This window comes from Chlorocebus sabaeus, chromosome 2 (assembly GCF_047675955.1).
Source record: "Chlorocebus sabaeus isolate Y175 chromosome 2, mChlSab1.0.hap1, whole genome shotgun sequence".
NCBI lineage: Eukaryota > Metazoa > Chordata > Mammalia > Primates > Cercopithecidae > Chlorocebus > Chlorocebus sabaeus.
The window spans coordinates 22,571,602-22,597,842 of record NC_132905.1 but is presented as its reverse complement, the minus strand read 5'-3'; the positions used below and the strand labels follow the sequence as shown (position 1 = coordinate 22,597,842).

Sequence of the window (26,241 nt, the reverse complement as noted above, 5' to 3'; positions counted from 1 at the left end):
TTGGATAAGGGTCTAGTGTCTAGAATATATAAAGAATTCTTACAATTCAATAATAAAAAAGAACCAAATTCAAGGCCACAAAGAGATACTATTTTATACCCACCTAAGATGGCTACAATAAAAAAGACAGACAATAATAATTTTGGCAAGGATACAGAGAAACTGAAACCTTCATACATTGTTGGTGGGAATAAAAAATGGTGAAGCCACTTAACAGTGTGACAGTCCTTCAAAAAGTTACACAGTTAGCAAATGATCTGGCAATTCCATCATAGACACACACACACACACACACACACACAGAATTGAAAACAGGTGTTTAAACAAAAACTTATACACAAATGTTCACAGCAGCACTATCCACAATAGCCAAAACGTGGAAGAAACCCAGTCCATCAACAGATGAACAGGCAAACAAAATGTGGTATGTCCATACAATGGCATATTATTCAGCCACAAAAAGGAGTGAAGTGGGGCTGGGCACAGTGGCCCACACCTACAACCCCAGCATTCTGGGAGGCCAAGATGGGCAGATCACACGAGGTCAGGAGTTCAAGACCAGCCCGGCCATACATGGTGAAACCCCATCTCTACTAAAAACACAAAAATTAGCCAGGTGGGGTGGCACGCACCTGTAATCCCAGCTACTTGGGAGGCTCAGGCAGGAGAATCGCTTGAGCTTGGGCGGCGGAGGCTGCAGTGAGCTGAGATCATACCACTGCATTCTAGCCTAGGTGACAAAGTGACTCTGTCTCCAAAAAAAAAAAAAAAAGAGTGAAGAGTGAAGTACTGAAACATGCTATACCACGGATAGACCTTGAAAACATGCCAAATGAAATAAGCCAGACACAAAAGGCCACATATTGTATAATACAATTTATATGAAATACTCAGAAAAAAACAAACTCAAAGAGACAAATTGGGGGTTACGAAAACATTCTGAAATTAAAGAGTGGTGATGTTTACACAATCTTGTCAATATTCTAAAAACCATGAAATTGCACATTTTAAAAGGGTGGATTTTATAGTATGTAAATTACATTTTCATTTTGAAAAATCCAATACAAGGACATACCGAAATCGGTGCGCTCATATATTGCTGGCAAGAGTATCAACTATTAAAAGTCTTTTTTTTTTTTTTTTGCAGGACAGAGAAGCAACATGCAGTGAATTCTTGCAATTTTATGTTGCCTCAACATCCATTTTGGATGTACACTGGACTTTCTCATACCAGAAGTGGAGCTTGATCACCCTTGATACAGTTTCCACCCTTGACACTGCCTTCTCCCAGTTCCTTAAGGTGGTCAATCCCGATATCTGCCTTTTACAACTGCCTCCTGGTGACCACCCACCTATGGGACAGCCAGAGAGCCTACCTATGTGTCTTGTCCCACTGACTCCCATACCCTGCATGGACTGCCCAGATACGCCGCAGTGACTCCACTGAATTCTAACTGCTTGCTCTAAACCCAGCAATTAGAACTCCCTGCAGGAAACCTGCTAGCGTAATGGGTAATGGCCTGGACCCCAATGAAGGCTTTGATCCATTGGTTCATCTTTCTATATCTTGCTCCCCACACACTGACTGAACATGCGAGCCCTGGACAGCTCTTCACTTCTCACTGGGCCTGTGACGTGTGCTGCTCTCTTCTCTCTAGGATCTGTAAGTAATAAAACTGCCTCTGTTATTTCATATGTTTTGTTATGCTGTCTTCTCTGTATCTCACCTGACTGACACACATTAACCTAACTCTCCTCCTGGTCAGGGCTCTCCTAGAGAGTGGTTATCTTGGTGGGAATAAACTGGACAAAGGACACAGGTTGGACAAGAGCCACAAGGAGTCTGCCAGTATAAATAAGTCTTCTGTGAGAGGGACACCTGGTCACCGGTCACTTGCATTAGGCTGCCTCCAGGATAGAGAAGTAGCTGGTGAAAGGCACACTGTAAACACACATGACCACCTCCCTGGGGCCCCATCAGGGCAGGGCTAGAAATTATAGCCACTGTCCAGGGAGTAACCTTAAGACCAAATTAGAGAAAAATACAACACAACAATATAAAATTTTAATTGTGGATATCCTTTTAAACGGGGCAACTTCTCTTCTAGGGCATAAATAAAGGAAACACGTAAGTACTCCAAAGGATTATGTATAAGAATATCTGATACACAATTGTGTTTAATAGAGAAAAAAGCTATAAATAACCTGTTTGCCAATCTTTAGGAAAATATTTAAATTAATAGTACACCCACCATCTGGAATAATACTATGCAGCCATTATTATACAGAGGTTTAAAAGACATGAAACATGTCTACATTTGGGAAGCAAAAAAAGAAAACCTATGGTCTAATCACATTTTGTTTTTAAAAACAAAAAGCTATCTATATGAATGCTAGCTTTTTAAAACAATTTTTTAAAGTCTGCAAGGGCACAGACCAAATGTTAACCATCATTATGTGTGGGTGATACGACTATGGGCAGCTTTCACTTCTTTTTTGTTCTTTGTTTTTACCTGTCTCCCATTAGTAGAATGTAAGCTTCAAGAGGCAGTGATTCTGTGGTAGTATCTAGAAAAGTACCTGGCTTATGGTATAATTCAATCCTGTGGTTACTGAATGAAAGTTATCTACAATTTGGAAAAGAGAAAAAGGAAGTCTATAGAATTGTACATGTAAACAGAAATGGCAATAAATATCTGTGCATAGAACAAATAATAGAAGAAAAACAAAATGTTAATAGTAATCATTTGAGGCTATGCAAATTTGGTTAATTTTTAACAGACATCTACAATTTCGATAATGAGAATGTATTACTTTCATGGTATTTTTAACAGAAAAACTTTCACATACATGTAATAGAAAATTTTTACAGACTTCTATAACAAATGAGAAAAACTGTTTTACCAGACAATTCATGTTTCTCCCAATCATAAGGATTCAAGAATCAAAGGCAGAATGAGAGGTGCCAGCACTGAGAGATTACATTTGACTGAGGTGCAGGACAAAGTGCGCACTTTGCACCTAGGCTGGAAAGGCCACCACACCCCCTTCATCCAGCTGTACTTCCTTGCACCTCAAACCCAAGTAGTGAGCAAGGCCTGGCCAACTCCTGCTGCTGGCTGGCTTTGGAGTCTTCTCTCTTTCCCAGCAGGGAGAAGATGGTGTTCTGTGTCAGAAATTAGCTAAACATAAAAATGAGTAGAAAAAATCATAAAAATTTGCAACCTTCTATCTCTTTTTAAAGTTCAAATAATAAAAATGAGCATTCAAAGTAAGAGGTAACTGTTCCTATTAATAAATCAGTTCATGGACAACATTTCAGGTAGCTAAAGTTATTTCCTAATTAAAATTAGGATTGTCTTATTTTTTCACCTTCACTTTCTTCAGAAAGTTTTTTTTTAAAACAGGTATTTGACTACGGAACATACTAAATGCAGAAAAAAAAACAAAAACAAAACCCACATGTCCTCGGCTTTTATTTTGCTGCAATTGTACTGGAACTTACCCATTCGGCAAAGACATCTGTATGGAATTAGCAAGACTGAACAGAGTGGGGGCAGGAACAACGTCTGTCCAATTGTTTGTGCATTTGTATATCTCCTTCTCTCTCTGTTTCTTTTTCTGCATTTAGTATACGGACAGTCCCCGACTCATAATGGTTTGACTTATGAATTTTCAACTTGATGACATGTTTGTCAGGACATAACTTCATTGTGAAGTCCAGGAACATTTCTATTTCAATGTATCTCTACTGAGGAGACCTGTGCTTTAGGTGACAAAGCAGGTACTTTGATCCTGATGTTCTTCACACAGTCACAGCTGGTTAGAACCAGGAGGAAGAGAGTTCAGTTGCAGGTATTTAAGGATAATTCAGGTGGAGAAATCCAGTAGGTTCTTGGATAATTTTCCAAGAAAAATTTCTACAAGAATGAATTAGATTGCCCAGCAAGAATAAAGAGAGAAGGAAAACAGGACCAAAACCTGACACATGCTAATGTTTCAGGATCACCAGAGGAAGAAGAACCTACAGAGTGAGAAGAAACAGTGAGATAAGCAAAGTGGCCACGAAAAAAATGTAAGCATGGTATCCCAGAAGCCTGAAGAAGACAGCATTTCAAGACAGAATCATCACAGGTGTCAAACACTACTGAGAGGCAGGTAAGTGAAGCACTAATGAGTGGTCAAAGGATTTGGTAATGTCATTTTTTCAAAACCTTTCCACCCCCAAATACTTGACTCATTTTTAGTCCCCACCTCTACTTCCATATTTTTGCAATTAAAATGGAGAGACGGGGATAGGAGATACTTTTCTCTTACGATGTTTCAAGAGTCTTAGAAATTTGAAATCTCTAAATCTGCAGTCAACCTAATTCTTGTTAACTCTAGGCAGTAACAAAAACTGCGGGCTAGTAAATGACTAAATGTGGATGCTGAGAGGGAAGAATTAGGAGGAGAGAGGGAAAATAATAATTAATAAGTGCCTGTGTTGTTTTTGGAAACTACTTTTATTTCCAACTATGGTTTTGGGTAGACCAAAACCTCACAGTAACTCAATTTCCTAATCTGCCTAAGTGGAATGATGTTTGCTCCACCAACCAAGGCCAGGAGATACGTCTTTCAGAATTATTTGCTGATATATTCTAGGACAAGTAGACGCTGAACAGAAACTAGCGGTGTGAATAAGACTATTTTCCTACCTCTTCATTCCTGGCCCACATGTAGTTTTACTGTACCAGAGGCCCAAGGCCCAAAACTTAGGCCAATTCTGCTCCTATCACTGCCACATAATAAACCAGCACCCGGGCCTAGAGTTAGAAAGACTGTATTCATGGATAAGGAATTGTTCTTTTATATATCTAAGCCTTGTAGTCACAATGACTTTGAGCACCTAGAATTGTTCTGATATTTTAAATATAAAATGGATGCCAAGGCCAGGTGCAATGGCTCACGCCTGTAATCCCTGCACTTTGGGAGGCTGAGGCTGGTGGATCACAAGGTCAGGAGATTGAGACCATCCTGGGCAACATGGTGAAACCCCATTTTTACTAAAAATTTAAAAAACTAGCTGGGTGTGGCGATGTGTGCCTGTAATCCCAGCTTCTTGGGAGGCTGAGACAGGAGAATCGCTTGAATTCGGGAGGCGGAGATTGCAGTGAGCCAAGATCATGCCACTGCACTACAGCCTGGCGACACAGACCATCTCAAAAAAAAAAAAAAAAAGGATGTCAATAATAATAATAGTTAATTTTACTAAGAATTGGATATTAGGAAGATACTAAGCTTATTGAGTGTATCACCAAAACAACCTTAAGATAGAGGCATATTATAACTCCATTTTAGAGTAGAAGCCTAGAAAGACTAAATAACTCACCTTGGTCCCATGGCTAGTAAGTGGTAAAGCTAAGATTTGGGATTTGACTCCTATTTCAAGGGCCACTGCTCTTAATCACTTCACATTGTCTCGTGTACTGGATACAACAAACTTAGAAATAAGAATCAGCAAGAACCTCTAACCAACCTCTATTTCGTTTCCATCACCCATTCCCCAACACAGCTGTATCTCCTCAACCTTTCCCCAGACGACTTTCAATTCACTAACTTTTCCTCTTCTATCCATTTCTTCATAAATCCACTTGTTCTCCAGATCAGATGAAAAACACATCAAGAATAAACAATTTATTAAATGGACGTATATTAAATAAATATAGTAGGATATATATTAAATAAGACTTTTCAACTTCACCCAGAAGGGTCCCAAGATGAGGGTCATTTTAAACAGGGACTTGGCAGCTACCAAAGATCTACCACCAACATCGTAAGAACGTAGTTAGCAGTAGACATATTTATTTTATCCTTACAAAATGAGAACGTTTTATTCTCAGTATCTAAATATTACATAGTTCCTGGACAGTAAGTTCATGATAAAGTTACAAACCATATCAAAATGAAAAAGACGCTCCTATTGCACTTCTGTTTTTTTCATAATACTTCAACCCTTTGGGACAGTTTTCCCAAGGATGAATCAAAGTTACGCAGAGCGGCCAGGCACAGTGGCTCATTCCTGTAATCCTAGCACTTTGGGAGGCCGAGACGGGCGGACTGCCTGAGCCGAGAAGTTTGAGACCAGCCTGGGCAAAATAGGGAAACCCCATCTATACTAAAATACAAAAAAATCAGCCAGGCGTGGTGGCGGGTGCCTGTAATCCCAGCTACTCAGAAGGCTGAGGTATGAGAATTGCTTGAATCCAGGAGGTAGAGGTTGCAGTGAGCTGAGATTGTACTACTACTCTACAGCCTGGGCAACAAAACAAAACTCTGTCTAAAAAAAAACAAAGTTAGGCAGAGGAAGACAATTCTTCACAGTCACATCAGTACTCGTGTGCGAGCTAAAAATGTCACAGATCCAAATCCTTCATCATCACTTTGAAGCTGCGCCAAAAACTTGGTCACCAGAGGTTCCCAGACTCCTCTGGTCAAGACAGGAGGCAAGGCAATTCCATTAGCTGTTTTTAAGTAGCCTTTTTAATGATAGTGTTTTCTACATGTAAACTTACAAGACTTACAGCTTCTTTATGCATAGGATTTTAAAATCAGCAGCTTATTTCCATTAAAATTTTGTGTCTGTCTCATAAATGCTAGTGACATATTTGATAACATTAGTAACATGAATTAAATGAACCACAGTGCAATTTAAATGTTAATATATTATAATTAATCCTACTATATATTTTAATGTTAATATTTTATACTAAAATTAAAACATTAGCATTTTAATACTAAAATATTACATAGTAATGATTACTACATAATCATATGTACTACGTTACATAATCATATAATCATGACACTATATCATAGTAATCATATTACTGTGTACGTAGAGTAATATTACTATATCATAGTAATAAAGGATTACTATGTAATATTTTAGTTAAAACTGTGTCAACTTATATACAATTTACTTTGGTCTTATAAATACCATAAATAAATGTACTGGCAAACTCTATGATTCTAGTCAGGATGGGCCTCTGAGGTTGAGTTCAAACTCCCATCTCATTCTTTCTAAAATACAAAGAATTAGGAGAGAGAGAAAATAATAACTAATAAGTTCTGGAGACAGGGAGCTTTACTGCTTACAAGGCATATGGCACAGCTGTGCAGCTCAACTTCTCCGGAGGTCCTTCTTTTTTTTTTTTTTTGAGACGGAGTCTTGCTCTGTCCCCCAGGCTGGAGTGCAGTGGCGCGATATCGGCTCACTGCAAGCTCCATCTCCCAGGTTCACGCCATTCTCCTGCCTCAGCCTCCTGAGTAGCTGGGACTACAGGTGCCCACCACCGCGCCCGGCTAATTTTTTGTGTGTGTTTTTAGTAGAGACGGGGTTTCACCATGGTCTCGATCTCCTGACCTTGTGATCCACCCGCCTCGGCCTCCCAAAGTGCTGGGATTATAGGCGTGAGCCACCGCGCCCGGCCCAGATGTCCTTGTTTGTATGAAGCTAAAGCCTATCCTCCTCTAAGTCTCCCCACATGTCCCATTCTCTTCCACAGGTCCAGCAGTAGACACATTTAACCTCTTTTCCACATGATGCCCTTAAGTCTTCACTTCTTCAGGCTACACAGTCCTAGCTTCATCCACAGTTCACATTATATAAGTCAGTGTTATTTTGCCATCCCATTGACTTATTCTGGCCTCGAGTGTATGTTTCAGAACATAAAGTGAGTAAGAATAATGAAAAAATAAATCTATTAAGATATGTTCAAAGAGGGGAAAGCATTTAATGCTCAGACTTCTTTTCCTTTTTGGAGGAGGGAGGAGAAAGGAGGTGGATAGGTACCTTTTAAGTCCTTTTGAAACATGATTCTAGGGTGAGGCTGTTTAGTCATCTAGGCTAGTATTAGCCCAGACGATCTTCAGACCCTCTGCAGATGAGGCTAAAAAGTCTTAAAAGTAAATTATTCACTCAATCATATTACCAACTTTGCTATTCTTCCTCTTCCACTATTCTGAATTATGGATCATGATTTAGTGATCCATACTACTAGTAAACTTGAGTCCTCATCTCTCCCTAGAGGACTTCTGGGACCAATTCTTTTGGGAACTATTCTTTGTCCTAGTTCACCCTCGGTCACCACCCAAAACTTAGCACCACACTCCACGCCTTTCCTTTCTCCCTTCCCACCATGTCTTTCAACTTCCCAAATCCACCCTCTTCCCTTCTAAGCTTTCCTCCTGAGGCCCTGAAGCAAAAAACCTGAAACCCAGCTCCCCACAGAAGACACTGCCTCTTTTTAGAACTCTCTCAATTTCTTTGGTGGGGCTGACCTTCCCTCGGCCCCCATACTCTCCAATTCCAGGGCATGATCTTCCACCACACGGTAAAACTCTGGCGCTTCCGAGGCATATTTCAATCCCTGGTTATATTAATAGTTTGTAATCAGGCTAGAAATTTCTTGAGAAATTGTTTTAGTTACTACTGGACCTGACCCCAAGTAGAACGCAAATATTTCTGAATTAATATTAATGAATTAATGCTGAAAAACTCAACAAATATTTGTTGAGTGAATAAATTATACCCATATTCACTCCAGGGAAGAAAATAAAGTCTAATAATCTGAAAGTCTTTGAGATTCTCACAGTATATCTGAAGAAAACTGTTCCCATCTTTATGTTTTCTAGAGGACCTAAGAATGAAAGGCTTTGCTTACCCAACTCTTGGCATGGGGTCAGGAAGCAAGATTCTCCTGTAGTTACTCAGGTCTGGGTTACCTCCTGGGCACAGCTCCAAGCTGTCATCCTACTTATAATATTATGTATTTCTATTGCATTCACTGTTTATTAACTGTCTTCTACACTGCATATGTGGTCCCAAAGCCCTCTTACCCCTTAAGATTACACCTGCCTGCAGACCATATTATACAGTACATAATATTTATCACTTTTTATGTTTTTTCCCAGTGCCAAGCAAGGAGCTGAGATGAATAAAAATCAATATTCCTATATCACAGTTTTGTTGTTGCTAACATTAGGATGTGCCCTCTTGCAAAGAAGTATTTACAACTATATTATACATCAATAGTGCCACATAGGTTTTCAATGATTAGAGTTCACATTTTATTTTTATAATTTTTTTTGCCTAATAATGCTTAGTCATCTTAAGAATTCAACATATTTCTTAGAAGCAGTTTAGTTCTCTATAATGTAGATAAAAGTCTATAGCTCTCCTGAGTGATTCACTTTCAAACATTTTATTAAAGTCTGTTTTCTCACAACGCTTCTTTAGGCAAAACAAAGTCAATCTCTACACCCTTTGTTCTGGGCACATTACACCTATTATGCCTTTTCTGGTTTAATAAGAAGCACTATTGTTTATTACTGAGTTTTGATTTAATTTGTAAAAATCTACCATCTCAATTTACCTTGATAAGATTTTGAACAAAGAAATGAGGAATATCAAGATCAGAGTGTATTTATATGCTATTTTTCTCCAAGGAAGAGGAAAGTGAATTAATAGGAATGAGGGTTTTTAAAAGGTGGATATTTCATTTGCTGCTACTTCTAACACCTCAGAATCATGGTAAGAGAAAAGACAAAGTTTGATGGCTACTTTTGTTAAACTGAAAGATTTCCTTGCCACTGACAAACTGAATACCAAGTACTTGACAAATTACCCCACTTAATCCTAGTCTTATGATGTGAGGCATGTTATGATTACTCCCATTTAAGTGACAGAAAAACAAGGCTGGCTTTTGTCTTCCAGCTCAAAGGAGGCCAAGGTGCAACTTTCTTTGGTCGTCCTGAATCGGATTCATCTGACACCAGCTGCCTCCACCATGCTTCTGAAGTTTGACCCCAATGAGATCAGAGTCTGTACGTGAGGTGCACCGGGGGGGATGTCAGTGCCATGTCTGCACCGGCTCCCAAGATCAGCCCCCTGGGTCTGTCTCCCAGAAAGGTTGGTGATGACATTGCCAAGGCAACTGGTGACTGGAAGGGTCTAAGGATTACAGTGAAACTGACCATTCAGAACAGACAGGCCCAGATTGAGGTGGTACCTTCTTCTTCTGCCCTGATCATCAAAACCCTCAAGGAACCACCAAGAGACAGAAAGAAACAGAAAAACACTAAATATAGTGGAAATACCACTTTTAATGAGATTGTTAACATTGCTCGACAGATGCAGCACCAATCTTTAGCCAGAGAACTCTCTGGAACTATTAAAGAGCTCCTGGGGACTGCCTAGTCTGTGGTCTGCAATGTTGATGGCCACCCCCTCGTGACATCATGGATGACATAAACAGTGGTGTGGTGGAATGCCCAACTAGTTAAGAAGCACAAAGGAAAAATTTCCATAAAGGATCATTTGACAAGACTGAACTTATCCAAAGTTATACAACTAAATCGTAGGGTCAGAGTTTCAATCCTGTTCTATGGAAATCAAAGCTGAAGTTCACTCCAGAACATGAGCCTCTTCTCTGTTAGGCACTGAATTCTCCATCCTGGAGTCTATATATTGCTTTAATTTGAACACAAATTTCTATTTTCATTCTCTGCAATTTCTTGCAGTTCAGTTATCAGTATGGCCTACCATCAGTATTTATAAGAGGAGCAGGATCAAGTCTTTCTGAAAGTTGCTCACTTCTTTAACCTGCTTCTCTATCCTATCTAATATTAATTTTTAAATGAAAAATCCTGTTCTGTTCATCATCAACATTACCATGAGGTCTAAAACAAAAACCCATCCAACTGAAGCTACATAACAGCTGGCTAATATACCAAAGGTCTTAACACGAACCAGTAAAATCTCACAGAAAGGAACCAGAATTCATTTTGGTGTAATCACTATAGAATGTTTTGATTTAAATAAATGCTTATCTTAAAGGATGCCTAAAAATAAATAAATGTGAAGACTGCTTTAAGAAATATAAACCTGCTCACATATCACAAATGACAATAGTTTTGAGGGTTTGGGGTTCTCTTCAGTAATGTGTTCTTTGAGACGGAGTCTTGCTCTTGTCCAGGCTGGAGTCCAATGGCGCAATCGCAGCTCACTGCAACCTCCACCTCCCAGGTTCAAGTGATTCTCCTGCCTCAGCCTCCTGAGTAGCTGGGATTACAGGCACTCGCCACAATGCCCAGCTAATTTTTTTGTATTTTTAGTAGAGACAGGGTTTCGCCATGTTGGCCAGGCTGGTCTCAAACTCCTGACCTCAGGTGATCGGCCTACCTCGGCCTCCAAAAGTGCTGGCATTACAGGTGTGAGCCACTGTGTCCAGCCAGTAATGTGTTCTTTTTAACAGCAGCATAATATTCCACTAGGTGGGTGAGCTATGATTTAAACAGTCCCCTTTTTGATGGATGTGTATGTTCTTTTCCATTTTTGCTATCATACATGAAACAGCAATTTAAGCCTTTATACACACAGTTTTGCACACCTGAGTATATCCACAGGATAAGTTCCTGGTAGATGGAACTGCATTCCATGTAGCATTTGCCTATCAGTTGACAACTCTCTGAGCTAGGACAGATATAAATCCAGTAAGTAGACAGTATTTAGTCACTGCTTTTCTTGTTATCTGGCAGCAGATGAGTTAACTAATTCCCCAAACCAACCTATCCATTGAGGACAGACCAGGGGGTAGTCTTTGTAACCATAACCCTGAGCCATAAGCCTACGTCACCCTATTATTAGACTAGGGTTCCCTAGAAGCAAACTGGAAAAGTAAGAGTGGCTAGTCTCACCCAACCTCTTTGTTACAGAGTCCCAGTGAAAAGCAGGGATTTAGATACCCCACTTCCCAGGTTGTCATTCAATTCTGTAAAAGAAAAACAAGTCTATCAGAAATAGCCCATTTCCAAGAGACAGAGACAGGTCTCCCATCTGACCTCCCTGAGTGAGGTCTCAGAGTTCCTTTGAATATATTACACTCAGGGCACAGCAGTACCAACCAAGGAAAGAGATCCTGGCAAGATAAATCACACTCTCCATCCCACACTCCCTTCAAAAAAAAAAAAAATGCCAAAGAGTTGATGCTCCTGTTCTTCTAATTATTTCACTATTCTTCTCTCCAGGAGGAACCCATCCACTGATCATTACTTACAAAATCATAAGTAAGGATTTTGTAAGTAAGAATGCTTTTAGTTTAACCAAAAATCCAGATGGATAGAAGGATAAATATATACACTATAAAGAATTGGTCACATCTCTCTTTCAGAAAAGACTCAGAAAGCTATTCAAAGGGAGGAAATGTTTCTCTTCTACTTGGCTAATTTGAATAATATTCTGATATACAGCTTTCATTACATTTACTCCTACGTGAAGATGAACTGAACAAGAAAAATCCGCATTATTAAGTCATTCAGAACAGAGCTCTCAGTTACTATAATACAGGCAACAGGGAAAGTACCAAAGATTAAGGGATGAGCCAACGCTGCCAGTGTCTCCCCTTGTTGAAAAAGCACCAAGATACCCCAGATGCATTCACTTAAAAGAAATGTGATCTCTTACCTGCTTCTCTTTCTTCTGTATTTTCATTTTCATCTATTGAAGGAAGATATTTATTTCTGTAAAACATTTTTAAAAAGGCAAAGATTATGACAAAATCCAAAATAAAACATTTTCAACATCTCCAGATTAACTGTAACACACAAGGAAAACAAACAGGGGATTACTTCTGCAGAACATTTATGTCCAACAACCCCCAGAGCCCTAAGTGTAGACCTAATTACATCTAACTCTATTAGACCCTAATTTATTGCACCCAATAAAATGAAGTCAAAAGGATATTGTCTTTGTAGATTAAATCAGTTATAAAAGATGCTGGCATGTATGAAAGTTAGCGGTAACTAATAAAGGAACAAAAACAATAACATGCCTTCATTGAGGGGTATTAGGAGATGGGGAGGAAATAAGGTAAGCCCTCATCCCTTTTGGAAGAAAACAATCAATGATGTCTATAATTGATAAATCAAGAAATAGAAATACAGACAATAAAAAAGAGCTAAGAGTTCAATGCAATTCTCTCTAAGGAGACAGGATTTGGTATATTATTTGACGTTTTAAACCACGTGCATTTATTACTTGAAAAAATAATTTCATTACAATACTTCATACGATTTTTTAAAGGACTGATTTTATTCTACCCAGGACTTAAGCCCCCATCCCCACTGCAACCATAATGTCCTGGATGACACTGCACTTCTCATAAATGACTTGTGCACACCATAAAAGCCCAGTAATTGTCTTTAGAGGTACAAAGGCGTGTTGGGGCATCTCAGGGAAAAGAACAAACCCTAGTCTAGGAAACCCAGAATTTGGGGCTGCCAGCAACACTAACTAGTACTACTGCTTCAGATCTGAAGCTCTTAACCTTCCTCATATACAAACAATACAAGGATCATAGTATCTCAGGTTTCTGGTTCTAGCCGGGATATAAACACTGCTTCCTATTTTTTGTTGACTTTGATTTCCTGGTCATCCCACACAGCTACAAAACACCACTCGCTCAGAAAACCAAATTACCCTTAAGTTTCCTAATTATTTCTCATATCCAAATGAATGGGATATGTAGGCATTAAGTATTAATAGAGCTTTTAAGATTACAGCTTTAAGATTAAAGTGAGATACGTATTTGAGGTGGTAGATATGTTAGTTTGACTTAATTATTCCACATTGTATTCAAAAATGATATCACTCTGTACCCCATAAATATATACAACCATAATTTGTCAATTTGCAATTTAAAAAACATTAAAGTGAGTTCCAATTCTAAGTGAGTTCATGGCATGCTGGATGCACACAGAAAAATGAAAGACATGATTCCAATCATCCTTGGGACTGCAATTACGGTTTATCATTTTAATGTCTGTCAATTTAGATTTTTTTTTCTCTAAGAGTTAGAGGCATTTTCTATTAAAAAGAACCACAAAATGCCATGGAATCTGTCCTAGAGAGACATGTCTACCAAGGTACTGCTGTTTGCAAAGAGTGCAGTGGCCAAGGAGGTAAGTAGCTCGAAAGCAGGCATGGTCGGGTGCTAAGGCGAAGGGGACGAGGGCAGAGACTAACTGGCTAAATCAGGGAAAGGCAAGTCCACTTAGTAAATGGCGCTTCTAAGAATCAATGCAAGGGTTAGTGTTTGATAGGACAATTATTTACCTGAAGAAGCCATAAATTCCAGATAAATGGTAAGTGCTCTGAACCAAGGCAGTTAAAATTTAAAAAAAAAAAAAAAAAAAAAAAAAATCTCCTAAGCTTCATTACAGTAGAGTCAGTTCTAGGTAAATGATGTTACTACAAGTTTATCTCCTTTATCTCTATTCTTTAAATTATCAGATCCCAGAAAACTGACACTCTCAACCATCACAAACTGCCACAAAGTCAAAAATAAAGAAGTTTGGGGGAAAATTCCAGCTAATAAAAAAGGCTATTATCAATAATAAGACATATGTGTAGAAAGTAAAAAGTTTCATCTTCAAAGTTCCCCTTCTTGTTAAAGAATAAATCATAAGTGTTAGAAATAATAGTTTCTTTTAAAGACTAACTTTCTTCAAAGCCTCTTTGTTTTGGGCTAATAACTCTTTGTTAGGCCCTATCCTAAGTAACTGTTGGACATGCTCATAGGCATGTTCCAGCTCACAGCCTATGCCCATTCCTTATTTGGAAATGTTACTGCTTCCTTAAACCTTTCGTAAGCAACCTCCTCTCCTTCTTTGTTCTTCCCTGCACTTACCTATTTAGGAAAGTTTTAGGCTATTAGTAAATCGGGTGTCAGTTTAAGAGTGTGAGGTCCAGCTCCAGCCAATGGATGCAGGACACAGCTGTAAGGATGATCCAAATGCACAAGGGATAAATATATCTGCTTTCCTTTGTTCAGGTGTGCTCTGGCCATTGTTCCATCTGCGACTGAGTACCCTTTCTGCAGAGACTAAAGATCGCCTTGCTGAGAGATCTTCTGTCTATGTGCTAACTTTTCTTTGTGGCACCGATTATTTCTAACCATTTTGGTATGTCTAACAATATGTCTCAAATAAAATTCTGCCCAATAAAATGAAATCATTAAAAATTACAGAAAGGTCAGGTACAATGGCTCACACCTGTAATCTCAGCACTTTGGGAGGCCAAGGCAGGTGGATCACTTGAACCCAGGAGTTTGTGACCAGCCTGGGCAACATGGCAAAAACTTGTCTCCACAGAAAATACAAAAATTAGCCGGGTGTGGTGGCTTCCACCTGTGGTCTCAACTACTCGGGAGGCTGAGGTAGGAGGATCATCCGAGTCTGGAAGGTCCAATCTGCAGTGAGATCACACTACTGTACTCCAGCCTAGGTGACAGAGTGAGGCCCTGTCTCAAAAAACAAACAACACAAAACACTACAGGAAAACTCTACCAATGTTAATAAAAAATTACCTTTGTAGTGTATAAAGAACCGATACAAGTACGATGCAGCAGGGACATCAGAAAGCACAATTTCTGATTCACTACCACAAACGAGCACTGCAATAAAAATAAGCAGCGTGCACAACACTGCCAGGAATGTGGGAAAACAGGTCCTACTTATCATTGCTAATGGCACTTTTAACTGTTTCAAGCTTTCTGAAGAGCACTCACGCAATATGCCACTAGATCTATGAATGTTTTCAATCCTTTTATAGGCCAGTTCCACTTTAAGGAATATCTCCCAAGGCCACGAGCGGGTAGGAAATGAACCTGACCCCAAGGGGAAGGTCAGAGATGAGGTGAGTGAACTGTGAAAATATCACATCAGACTTGGCCAGCCTCTGAGACGGAGAGAATGTGCATGTGAAATCTGAATGGTGGCGATGTTACTGTAGAATAACTGTCTAGTTCACTGAAAGCAAATGCTGGCAAATCTCATGTTACTGTCAAATCACTTCTGGCATCCCAACAGTTCACAAAACACACCAGCATGCTGCCACCCAACAAGATAACAAACGTCATCAACAGGTGTTCAATAAGCATTTTATTGGCTTGTCCTTCTCCAGACAGCACCCCATAATTTATAAACACCCTTAAATTATCTCTACTTTTAAATCTTTCTAAAGGCACACATTAAAAAATGTGTAAAACAATGTCATCTTTTTGTAAGGCTAAATTTTATGTGCTAGGAATAGATGACTAGTTACACCCTAAAGCTTGTACTTCTGTACAATGCTGGAAATGGCTCTACAGTCTGCTGCCATCACTCAGAAGTTCTGACTAGATCCTTCTGGCTCAATAAAGAACAAACCAAAAAGTAATTTCAGGGTCTCAATACTTAATTAGAAACATAATGCAGATAATTCTACAGACAATTCTGTATGGGCAAAACAGAAAACCTGTCAACAGCGGAAAATATCAAGTGTATAACTTCTGAATTGGGGAAACTGGTGGGAAGCTAGTGGAACTCCCACTCTCCTTGCTGCAGTATGTATGAGTGCTTCTGTAGGAGTGCAGCATTTAATTACCTTCACAAGAAGGTAAGCTGCTAATGATGTAAAAACAAACAACATAAAAGCTCCCATTCCTTCGTACACTCACCCATCTAAGGATGCTCCTATTAAGAAAAATGGGGGCCAGGTTTCAATTAGAACATTTTGAAAGTTTTCTTTTTTAAAATTACTCTCTCTCTCCCCAGTTCAAAAATTCTGCAACAGTGCCTCATCTCCTGGGGACAACTAACCTTTCCATCCATATTTGAGATCCACCCTCTCTCCCCCTACTCAGTCACCTCACTCTCTTGATTACCTCCCAGTTACTCTTTCCTCATTGCATTCAGAACTCTCCTCAAATATCACCTTAGCAGCAACGCCTTCCCTAACCACCTTACAGAAAACAGCACCCCACCTCCCACCCACCACCACTCTGTTATCCTCTTATTCTAATTTCATTTTCCTCCAGGTCCTTATTACTCCCTGATATTATATTATAGTAAGACCTTACTTAATGTCCAGACTCTTGGAAAAAGCTATGACTTTCAGTGAAACGACGACTTTAAGTGAAACAACTTAAGCCAGCTCCTCTAATCAACATCATTTCATTACAACGTTGATGAGAAAAAAATTAGTTTCCTTATATGCTGTTTTGCTTAAAGTGAGGACTTCCTATGTATCTATTTGGTTTTAAGCTTATTGCCTGTTCCTGACACACACACACACACACACACAGAGTAAACTTTGTCTTGTTCATGCTATACTCCCCGAGTCTGGAATAGGATTGAGCTCCTAGCATGTGCGCAATAAGCATTCTCTGAATGGAAGAATCATTTCTTCTCCCTAAGTTATCACTAAAAGTCTCCCTTTGTATAGCTCTCCTCCTCTCGACAAAGAAACATGTTTAACTCTATCTCAAAACATTAACAACACGAACAAATCCTCTACACATCTGAAAGTTCACTTCCTCCCGTATTACTTCCCTAAAGCTGTTCTTGACAATCACTCCCTAGCTACCAAATCTAACAGCCATTTTTAGGCTTTGAGTGCTCTGCAGCATTTTAAACTATGGATCATTTCCTCTTAAAATTCTCATCTCACTGGTTTCTTGGTCCCTCTGATTGCAGGCTTCTAGGTTAAGCTTCCTCGCTAGAATCCTCCTCTTATAAAACCCAATCCTTAAATATCACGGTTCCCAGGGTTCAATGCTGGCAATACCAGAAAGGCTCCCTGAGTTTTCTACTCAACTCCCAAACTTCATCTCTTCGCACAGTGACCTGCACATTTGCAAATCCAAGCCCTCCTCTTGACCTCTATGTGGCTATATCCAACCACGTCCTGGCCAGTTCCTGAGACACTGCACAGGTACCACCAAAAAACCCCACAACTCTTCCAAAACGAAACTCACACACACCTTTACACACACACATACACACACACAAACTCTCTCACCTGCTCCTGTGTTCCCCATCAGAGGTTAATGTCCTGCGACCTGCCATGCCACCCAGCCCAGAATTGAGTCATCCTTGGTTCCTTCCCTTTCCCATAACTCTTTTAATTCCAGAATCCCTTGGTTCCTCTCCAGTCGACTCTGGTTTATTCCCATATTTTTTTTGTTGTCATTTTTGCTTGAAACAGTTTCTTAAGTGCTTCTCTGTTTTCAATGTCTCCTACCCTCACCCCCATTACCCTCATTGCTACCAACAGTATGTTTTCCTGAAGTGCAAACAAAATCAGATGCTATCTCTTCAGTGGGTATTGTGTCTTAAAACAAAATAAAAACATATTCCCCATAGCAAAGAGCCCTGCATAAGCGATCTGGCCTCTGGTTCTTGTCTACTGCTCTGACATTATTTTCCAACATTCATGCAACTATACTGAACACCTGTGGGTTCCGACGTCTGCCCTGCTCATTCAGGTCTTGTTCAGGCCCTGCCTCACATGGTCTCATCCTTCAAAATCCAGATCTGGTGTCATGTTCTCTAGGATGTCTTCCCTGACCTGCCTAAATTGCATAAGCATCTTGTGATAGGCACTAAACTACAGCAGCTGTATCACCAGGTTATTATAATCTTTTACCTGTCTGTGTGTGCCAACAGCTGCGGAGTGCCCAAGCACCTTCCGGGGAGGAACCCTGTTCTGCAGTGTAGCGCTCAGTGCCTGACATTTGAACTCTTCAGTGATTAGCTGTGGAATGAGTAAGTGAATTAATGGGAAAGCTGTGTTTATTGAAAATGCTTTCAACTCCTCCTTTCAATGTAACTAGTGCCCTCTTGTTTTTTCTCCTAATCCAATCAAATTCCTCAGTATTCTTCCTTCACACCTTTCAAATACATGTACTTAGCTTAAGAATTCAATAAAAATATAAAGCCTAAAACAAAAAAACCAGTCCCTGATTCCACTCCCCAGTCCTGATTCACTATTCTCAGAGGCAATCATTTGAACCTCAGCTGTTCCTTCTGCTCCTTCCCAATCTACTTTAAATAACATGGTTATTACTGCTATCACTTTTTTTTTTTTTTCAATTTTAGGCATTATTTTATTGGCTTCTTCCTATGGAACAGGAGTCAGCAAGTATTTTTATAAAAAGGCCAGATAATAAATATTTTAGGTTTTGTAGGCCATATGGTCTCAGTTGCAGCTACTCAATTCTGCTGTGATGCGAAAAGAGCCACAGACAAATATGCAAACAAATGGGTATGGCTGTGTTCCAATAAAACTTTTTTTCAAAAACAGGAAGTCCCCCTACTATGGAAGATGAAGTGTTATCTTCCCAATATAGTTACTATCACCCTTATTTATTAAATCAACATTTAATTCACAGCTAAGCCATGAACTATACTTTGCTAAAACTTTGTGTAATTTTTTCCCTGAAGATAGTAACTACCTCATTTTAAAATTTGCATGGTTTTCTATGAGTCACTAACTTCTCATGAAAAGGTCCTCTAAACTTCTCCTAAAATGCTCCTCTAAAACCTTGAAACTCCTTTCAATCTAAGCTCAAAGTTCTTCTCTTGGGTCATTATAGGTAGAGTCCTCCATCATTGTCTCTTATCTGCCTCCTGGGACTTCTCATCACCATCCTCCCAGAGACTCATTCCCTCAGTTTCTCTCCATGGTGGACTCCGAGGTTTCTCCTCTCCAGGTTTACACTCTCATTTTAGTGAAGCACAACATCTAGTAATGCTCTAGAAAATCCTAAAAATGAGACGTAAGTTTTTGAGACCTTCGTGTCTGAAAATGTTTCTATCCTACCTGGATGGACTGGTGGCTTGCAAATCACAGGCTGGAGGTCGATTTCTCCTTGGAATTTTGAGAGCACTACTCCATTGTTCTGTTCCTTCCACCACTTAGGTTGAAGAATCTGAACAATTCTGATTTCTGCCCATTTGTATGTGACAATCTCTTCCTTTCTGGAAAGTGTTTAGAATCATCTTTTCAAAATATGTGCCTTGGGGCTATTTTCACCCATGAGGTTAGGTACCTGTGGATTCTTTCACAATCTGGAAACTGTCAGATTTTTCAGTTCCGACAATTCCTCTGGTATTATTTCTTCATAATTCCCTCCCTATTCTTTTCTTTTAATGGAACTCATTTTACTGTTTGAATGATGGACCATCTGAGCTGTACCTCTTAATTTGCTGTCTCATTTAAAACAGAAAAAAAACCCTTCATGTTCTACTTTGTGAGAAGTTTCCTCAACTTTCTCTTTCAACCCTTCTTTTTTCTTTATAGCTAATATGTTTTTAACATTCAACAATTTTTTTTTGAGTGTGCTCTGATATTTTATTTTTATAGTCTCCTAAACTCATGTCAACTAACCAACAATGGAAGAGTATTCAAATGACAAATGGTTACTCTTTTCTTTCAAAGATTAGCATGAAGAAAGGCTTCTGTAATAGTTTTAAAGATTTTTCATATATTCAAGCTCTGGCTGAGAAAGTATTTTTGCCTTAAAGGTGACAGAGCAGCAAAATATACTGAGGGTTTGATTTTCTTTTTTGTATCTACGAATTCTTTTAGATGCCCAAAAGTTTTCTTTGAAACATATGGCAATTTGTAAAGTAGATCAACTTCTGTGAAAATTTATCTTTTGCATATAAGTCAGGCCAAATAAAGTCTGTATAGGTGAATTCCTGACACTCTCTACTACAGGCTAGCGAAAACCTATCACCTTAAACTCAAGACTGCATATCAAAAAGTATCCATACCTGTAAGATTAAAAGAGGGCCATGAGGAGAGGGACCATATCTATTATGACTATTGTCTAACTAATATTAGCATAGTATTTGATAAATTAGTAAATATACTAATAGTATATACGGATTTATCGATAGTGGGTCAAAAGAAAAGGATCATACACACAGCTATAAAGCTTGGACGAAAAATCCATCTCTCCAAAAATGTGAACACTTAACTTAAAATATCTGCCAAATATTACTTGTGAGAAGGCACTAGTACTGTCATCACTTCCAAAGTGAGGAAGCTCTGTGCTTGGCTAGTTTGAAAGGATGCATTACCATCATTAACATTAAGACACTACCCCTCAAAAAAAGTGTTTTAAACATTCAATGAATTAATTGTGAAGTAAAAGCTCTGTTACCTTGCATGTGGGTAATACAAGCCAAAAGGCAAATCAACAGTAGTGATTTCAATCCTTGTCTGTGAGGAGATGGCAAAAATCAGTAGTAAGAGTGACAACAACCTCCTAAGAAACTCTCACTACTGAACCAAGAGTATTAGGAAAGTCCATTCTGAGAAACTTTCTGTGGGCCAACTGCTGAATAACAAGACTTTTACTCACTGAATGAATCTCCTCTGGCTATTCAAACTAATTACTATTAACTTGAAGCAGTATCTTATGTTGCTATAATTCCTATAATCTGTTTTACCTGAGATGATATAAAGGTATAAACTAAGGAAGCTTTCTATAGTCCACAAATACTTCAATGCCACATTCACAAATCAGAACTGAATGGGATCTCTGAGGTCACATGGCCAAACTCTTTGATCTTCATGATGACTGAGGCACATTCACACAATTCAAGAAGAGAAATACCAACTCCAGTTCATCTTTTTTGGTCAGAAAAAAATCATTTCTAAATCCTAATCTGCTGATAACAATCAATTAGCTTGATAAGAATTACTGTTAAAAAGAACAGTAGAAGTAAGTGGCCAGGCCCTTCTAGAGCTATCATATATCACATTGTAAGGCAAAATCTGACTGCACTTTTTTGTTGTTGTTGGACCCTATGCCATAATGTCAATTGACCCAGATCAGGAATGAACACAGCTGTGAACACAGGACTGAATAAACCAATTTCTTGACAGCCAAGCCCATTCAAGCTTCAGAGCCCTGAAAATTCAAGTTATAATCTTATGGGGGAAGACAAAGGATTTTACAAACAACACTCTACATATTCAGTCTCAAGAGGCCTCACCAGCAACACAAGACCTTTTCACCTATTACATTTTAATGCCTTTTGGGGTAGAACAACATTACCTGTAGACTTGGGAGTGAAGATAGCTATGTTCTGAACATAAGGGATGTATGATTTGGGCACTTTATTTGATCTCCCTGGGTCTCCATTTCTTCATTTACAGACCTGGTACAAAAGCCAATCATATAAGACTGACACATGGGCTAAAAACAAAAAGTTATTCTGTCAACACTGAAATGAGACACCATCTACAAAATAGCTTAAACATGTTTTGGGGCACTAAAAATGATCTAGATGACATTTTCTCTTCTTGTTTTCCAAAATAGCATATAAGACACCAAAAACTCACAACTCCCAATGTAAACTCCCTCTTGGGGGTATTTTAAAAACAGAGTTATAAAAAAGAACAAACCACTTATACACACAACATGGATGAATCTCCAATGCTTTATGCTGAGTGAGAGAAGACAAACTGAAAAGTCTATATACTGTATGATTTCATTTATATGACATTCAAGAAAAGGTAAAATTTTAGGAACAAAAAACATAACAGTGGTTGGGGTTGGGGACAGGAGCGGGTCAACTATAAAGAGAATTTCAGGGATGATGGAACTGTTCTGTATCTTTACTGTGATGCTCATTACACAATGGTATGCATTTGCTGGAACCAGAAGAATTCCTCACCAGAAAGAGGACATTTTTCTGTGTGAAAAAAGTTAACAAAATGTTTTAAAATCTTATTTAAAGGATATGTTAATCCAAAGTTAATGAGTAATTCAATTAAAAAATTGTTTTCTAAACACCTAACATGTACAATGGGTGACCAACAGGTGAAGAGGAATCAGCAAAGGCAGGTGAAGTTTGGGGCTGGAGATAAGTGATGTAGAGAGACTCTCAAAATGCCTGGCTAGGCAGTCTGAATTGAATCTTTTATGTAATGGAGAGACATTAATTGAAGATTTCTGAGAAAAGGACAAAAATTATCAAAGTTTGTTTGATGTAAAGATTCATCAGGTAGGACTAGGTAGGGCAGGCTTGGAGTCCAAGAAGACCAGCGAGTCATACCCAGGTAGAAGTAAAAGTAAACAGCAGGCTAGCAAATAAAACAGAGGAGAAGTCACGGAGTCCAAGAAAATGAAGATAACGGATTTTTTTTTTTTTTTGAGACAGAGTCTCACTCTTGTCACCCAGGCTGGAGTGCAGTGGCACGATCTCAGTTCACTGCAACCTCTACCTCCCAGATTCAAGCAATTCTCTGCCTCAGCTCCCGAGTAGCTGGGATAACAGGTGCCCACCACCATACCCAGCTAATTTTTGTATTTTTAGTAGAGACGGGTTTTCACCATGTTGGCCAGGCTGGTCTTGAACTCCTGACCTCATGATCTACCCACCTCGGCCTCCCAAAGTGCTGGGATTACAGGCATGAGGCACCGTGCCCAGCTGGATTCTTTTTAAGTGGTCTAAAATGGTAGAATGCTGGTATTGGCAAGAGACATCAGGGCATGAGAAAGAGGTAACTTTTGGGAAAGTAGATGGATGAGTTCTATTACAGACAGGCTAAGTTTGAAGGAACAGTGAAGACTGAATCACAGTGAGGAGAAAGAATCCAAGGCTCAGGCAATGTAATCCTTTCGTCTTAAGATAATGAAACTTAGGTTGAGAGTTGTCAAATGATCTGCCCAAAGCTTCACATTGACTCAGAAGTACAAGAATTAGATTTCTTGAATTCCAATTCACCTATCTTAATATTACATCAAGCTGCTTTGTAGACAAATGAAAATAAAGTGAGAGATCAGGACTGGAAATGTTCTATTTGGGGCACTCAGAGAGTGGGCAGAGGTTGGAAAGGTATTCTATGAATAAATTACAACAGTCTGGAAGTGCAGCAGTAAAGATGAAATGAAATTAACAAAGGCGGACCAATGATAAATATCATTCCATGGAAAGTGGGAGAACAAGTACAAAGAGAATACTAACTTTTCTAGCCTGGAAGATTGGGAAGATGATATTAGTACCATTAAAAGGGAGAAACAGTCAATGGGAAGAGCTGGTTCCATGGACTAAGACAATGCATTTGGTTTTAGACATGGTGACTTTGCTGACATCCATGAGAAGCAGTTCTCAATAATGGCTGAACCACACTAAAACAAAAATTCACTCCCATCTCCAAAAGATTCCAAATTAATTGGTCTGAGGTGAGACCCCACATAATTTTTTAAACTCTCTCAGATGATTCTAATAGACAGCCAGGTTGGAGGACCTCTACTCTGGAAAAAGACCTGAGCTGAAACTCAACCGTGAAATCACTATGCCATGCACTTTCCCTGACAGACTGCATTTTCTAGTACTTATTAGACAGTAGGTAGTGGGAGAAATGAAGGGGCAGTGAGATAGTGAAGGAAGGCATAACTACTAGCTTTGGGGGGAAAGGAAAAAAGTCTTCAAAGTCCAACACAATGGTTTGTGTGGTGTAAAGTCTAAAATTCAGGCCCAATATTATGTGCTGCCTTGGTATCTGAAATTGGAAAGACCTCCAATAGTCTATCCACTAGTTCCCTTCCCCACTCTGCTCCTATGGATAAGGTCCCCTAACCAAACCACCATCCTTACTGAGGGGACCATGTGCAGTTCCTCCTTATGCCCAAGTAGAAGATTTCCACTTCTTGCCAGCCTGTAGAATTACTCATGCAAGCCAATCACATCCTTCCATGGGAACCAGGGGTCACCCCGTCCTCTTGGTACTACAAAGTCTGCCTCCCACAGACCCTGGATGTTCACCCTTTTCCCAAGTACAACCCCTGTGTAGCCCTGTGTGGTGTGTGGTGTCTCCTCTTGCAGGCTACGAGTGTATGTGAACAATAAACTGCTGTTGATCGCATCTGCCCAGTGTTAGATGCACTGTGCTTGGTCATCCCTATAATCCTGTGTCAGGAATCTCACACAAATGGAGTGAATAGTAAGTAACTAAAGCAATTGGCATCATGAACAAGAGGGCCCAACCATGACCAAGGACACCTGGTTAGTTTCAACTTATTTATCTTAGCTAACTAACTAGTTCCATTATATGGTGAAGGTCACATGGGACAGAACCACCAATTGCTGGTGGGCATGAACTATGGCCTACACAGCTCTTAATTGTCTTTGCTAGATGTTGTCATCTCTTCCCACCCTAAAAGGCACTTGTCCCCAAGATGAGACTCTGTTGTTAACTGCATCCTGGTGTGATGCACCATCAGGTTTGGCCTATGTGTGGCGGGTGTTCTCTGAGGTTCCTGCCTGTAAAGTGGCAACAACACAGTGCCTTAACCAGCCAGCACTTGGGTCCCCCTTATCAAGGGTCAAGCTATAGCTCTTGGGTCACTGTGTCTAGCCTGATGACCATCACTGGCCACTTGGGACAGGCATACACACACTGTTTATGATTGTATACCCCAGGAACAGGCTCAGGGACAGCTGTTAAGTTTTTGGAAAGGGAGAAGACCACCAACCTGAGGGAGACTTAAGCATGGCATCTTGGTTGTGTAACAAGAGTCACTGTAGTTCCGGCAAAGGTAGTGGTGGCCTTGCCTGTCTCCTGTGCTGCTGCTTCCCTTGCTGTTATCATGTACACCTTCCTGATCCCCAAGTAGATATCAGGGTGCACATCGATGGTGGCTTGTGGTGCAGGTACTGATAAAAAAAAAAAGAGTGAGCATTTGTTATCAGCCCTCCCAAAACACAGGAGGAGAGAAGTCAAATGCTCTTCCCATGTGAAACTCCTAATGTGCCTGGGCTCTGCTCAGTTCTGCTGCTTACCAGCATGCCAAGGAGCTAATTTTGTGATCACAGGGCTCAACAAGGTCACAGACAAAATGACCTTGCTGGATGTGGACTCCAACCCAGGAAGACTGACTGACACTCCCTGAAGGAACACAAGGCTGCTATGAGGCAGGCTCACAGGCTCCTAAACCTCTCCCTGTAACTATGCAGGTATCTATAGCATGAGTGATTGGATGGAGACAAACACTGAAAATCATACTCTACATGGCTAAAAATCCAAAATATTCTGAGGAAATATGTCAAGAGAAAAAAGAATAAAAGTAAAAAAGCAAGGCTGTAGCAGAGGATGGTTTCAATCCATGGGTGAAGCACACAGAAAGCAATTAAAACAGCTTGATAAAACTGTCATTTAAAACGACCATATAAGCACATTTTAGACAAGATGGATGGATACTTCAGATAATATTACATACAAGGAAACAAAATATTTCAAACAAATAATTCATATGATAATTAAACATAGATAAAATCTTGAGGGATATAACTGTACATAATTCTGTTTAAATTCTTTGTCTACATTCATATAGCCCTCCATTTGAATTCTGAATTGTT

General features: G+C 39.5%; 1 protein-coding gene across 3 annotated transcripts in view; it reads right to left on the bottom strand.

Annotated features, from left to right (window-relative positions):
* CHD6 (chromodomain helicase DNA binding protein 6) overlaps positions 1-26,241 on the bottom strand; it is a 208,636-nt gene that overhangs the window by 135,866 nt on the left and 46,529 nt on the right. The window contains exons 2-3 of one of the 3 annotated variants that reach the window (XM_008017167.3): positions 25,359-25,539; positions 12,506-12,561 (exon numbers count right to left, since the gene is read on the bottom strand). In XM_008017167.3, coding sequence (XP_008015358.3) covers positions 12,506-12,538 — 33 coding nt within the window. In that variant the 5' untranslated portion in view covers positions 12,539-12,561; positions 25,359-25,539. Of the gene's footprint in view, positions 1-12,505; positions 12,564-25,358; positions 25,540-26,241 lie in introns of those variants that run through there. The other 2 variants (XM_008017154.3, XM_073006519.1) reach the window with 2 other exon arrangements.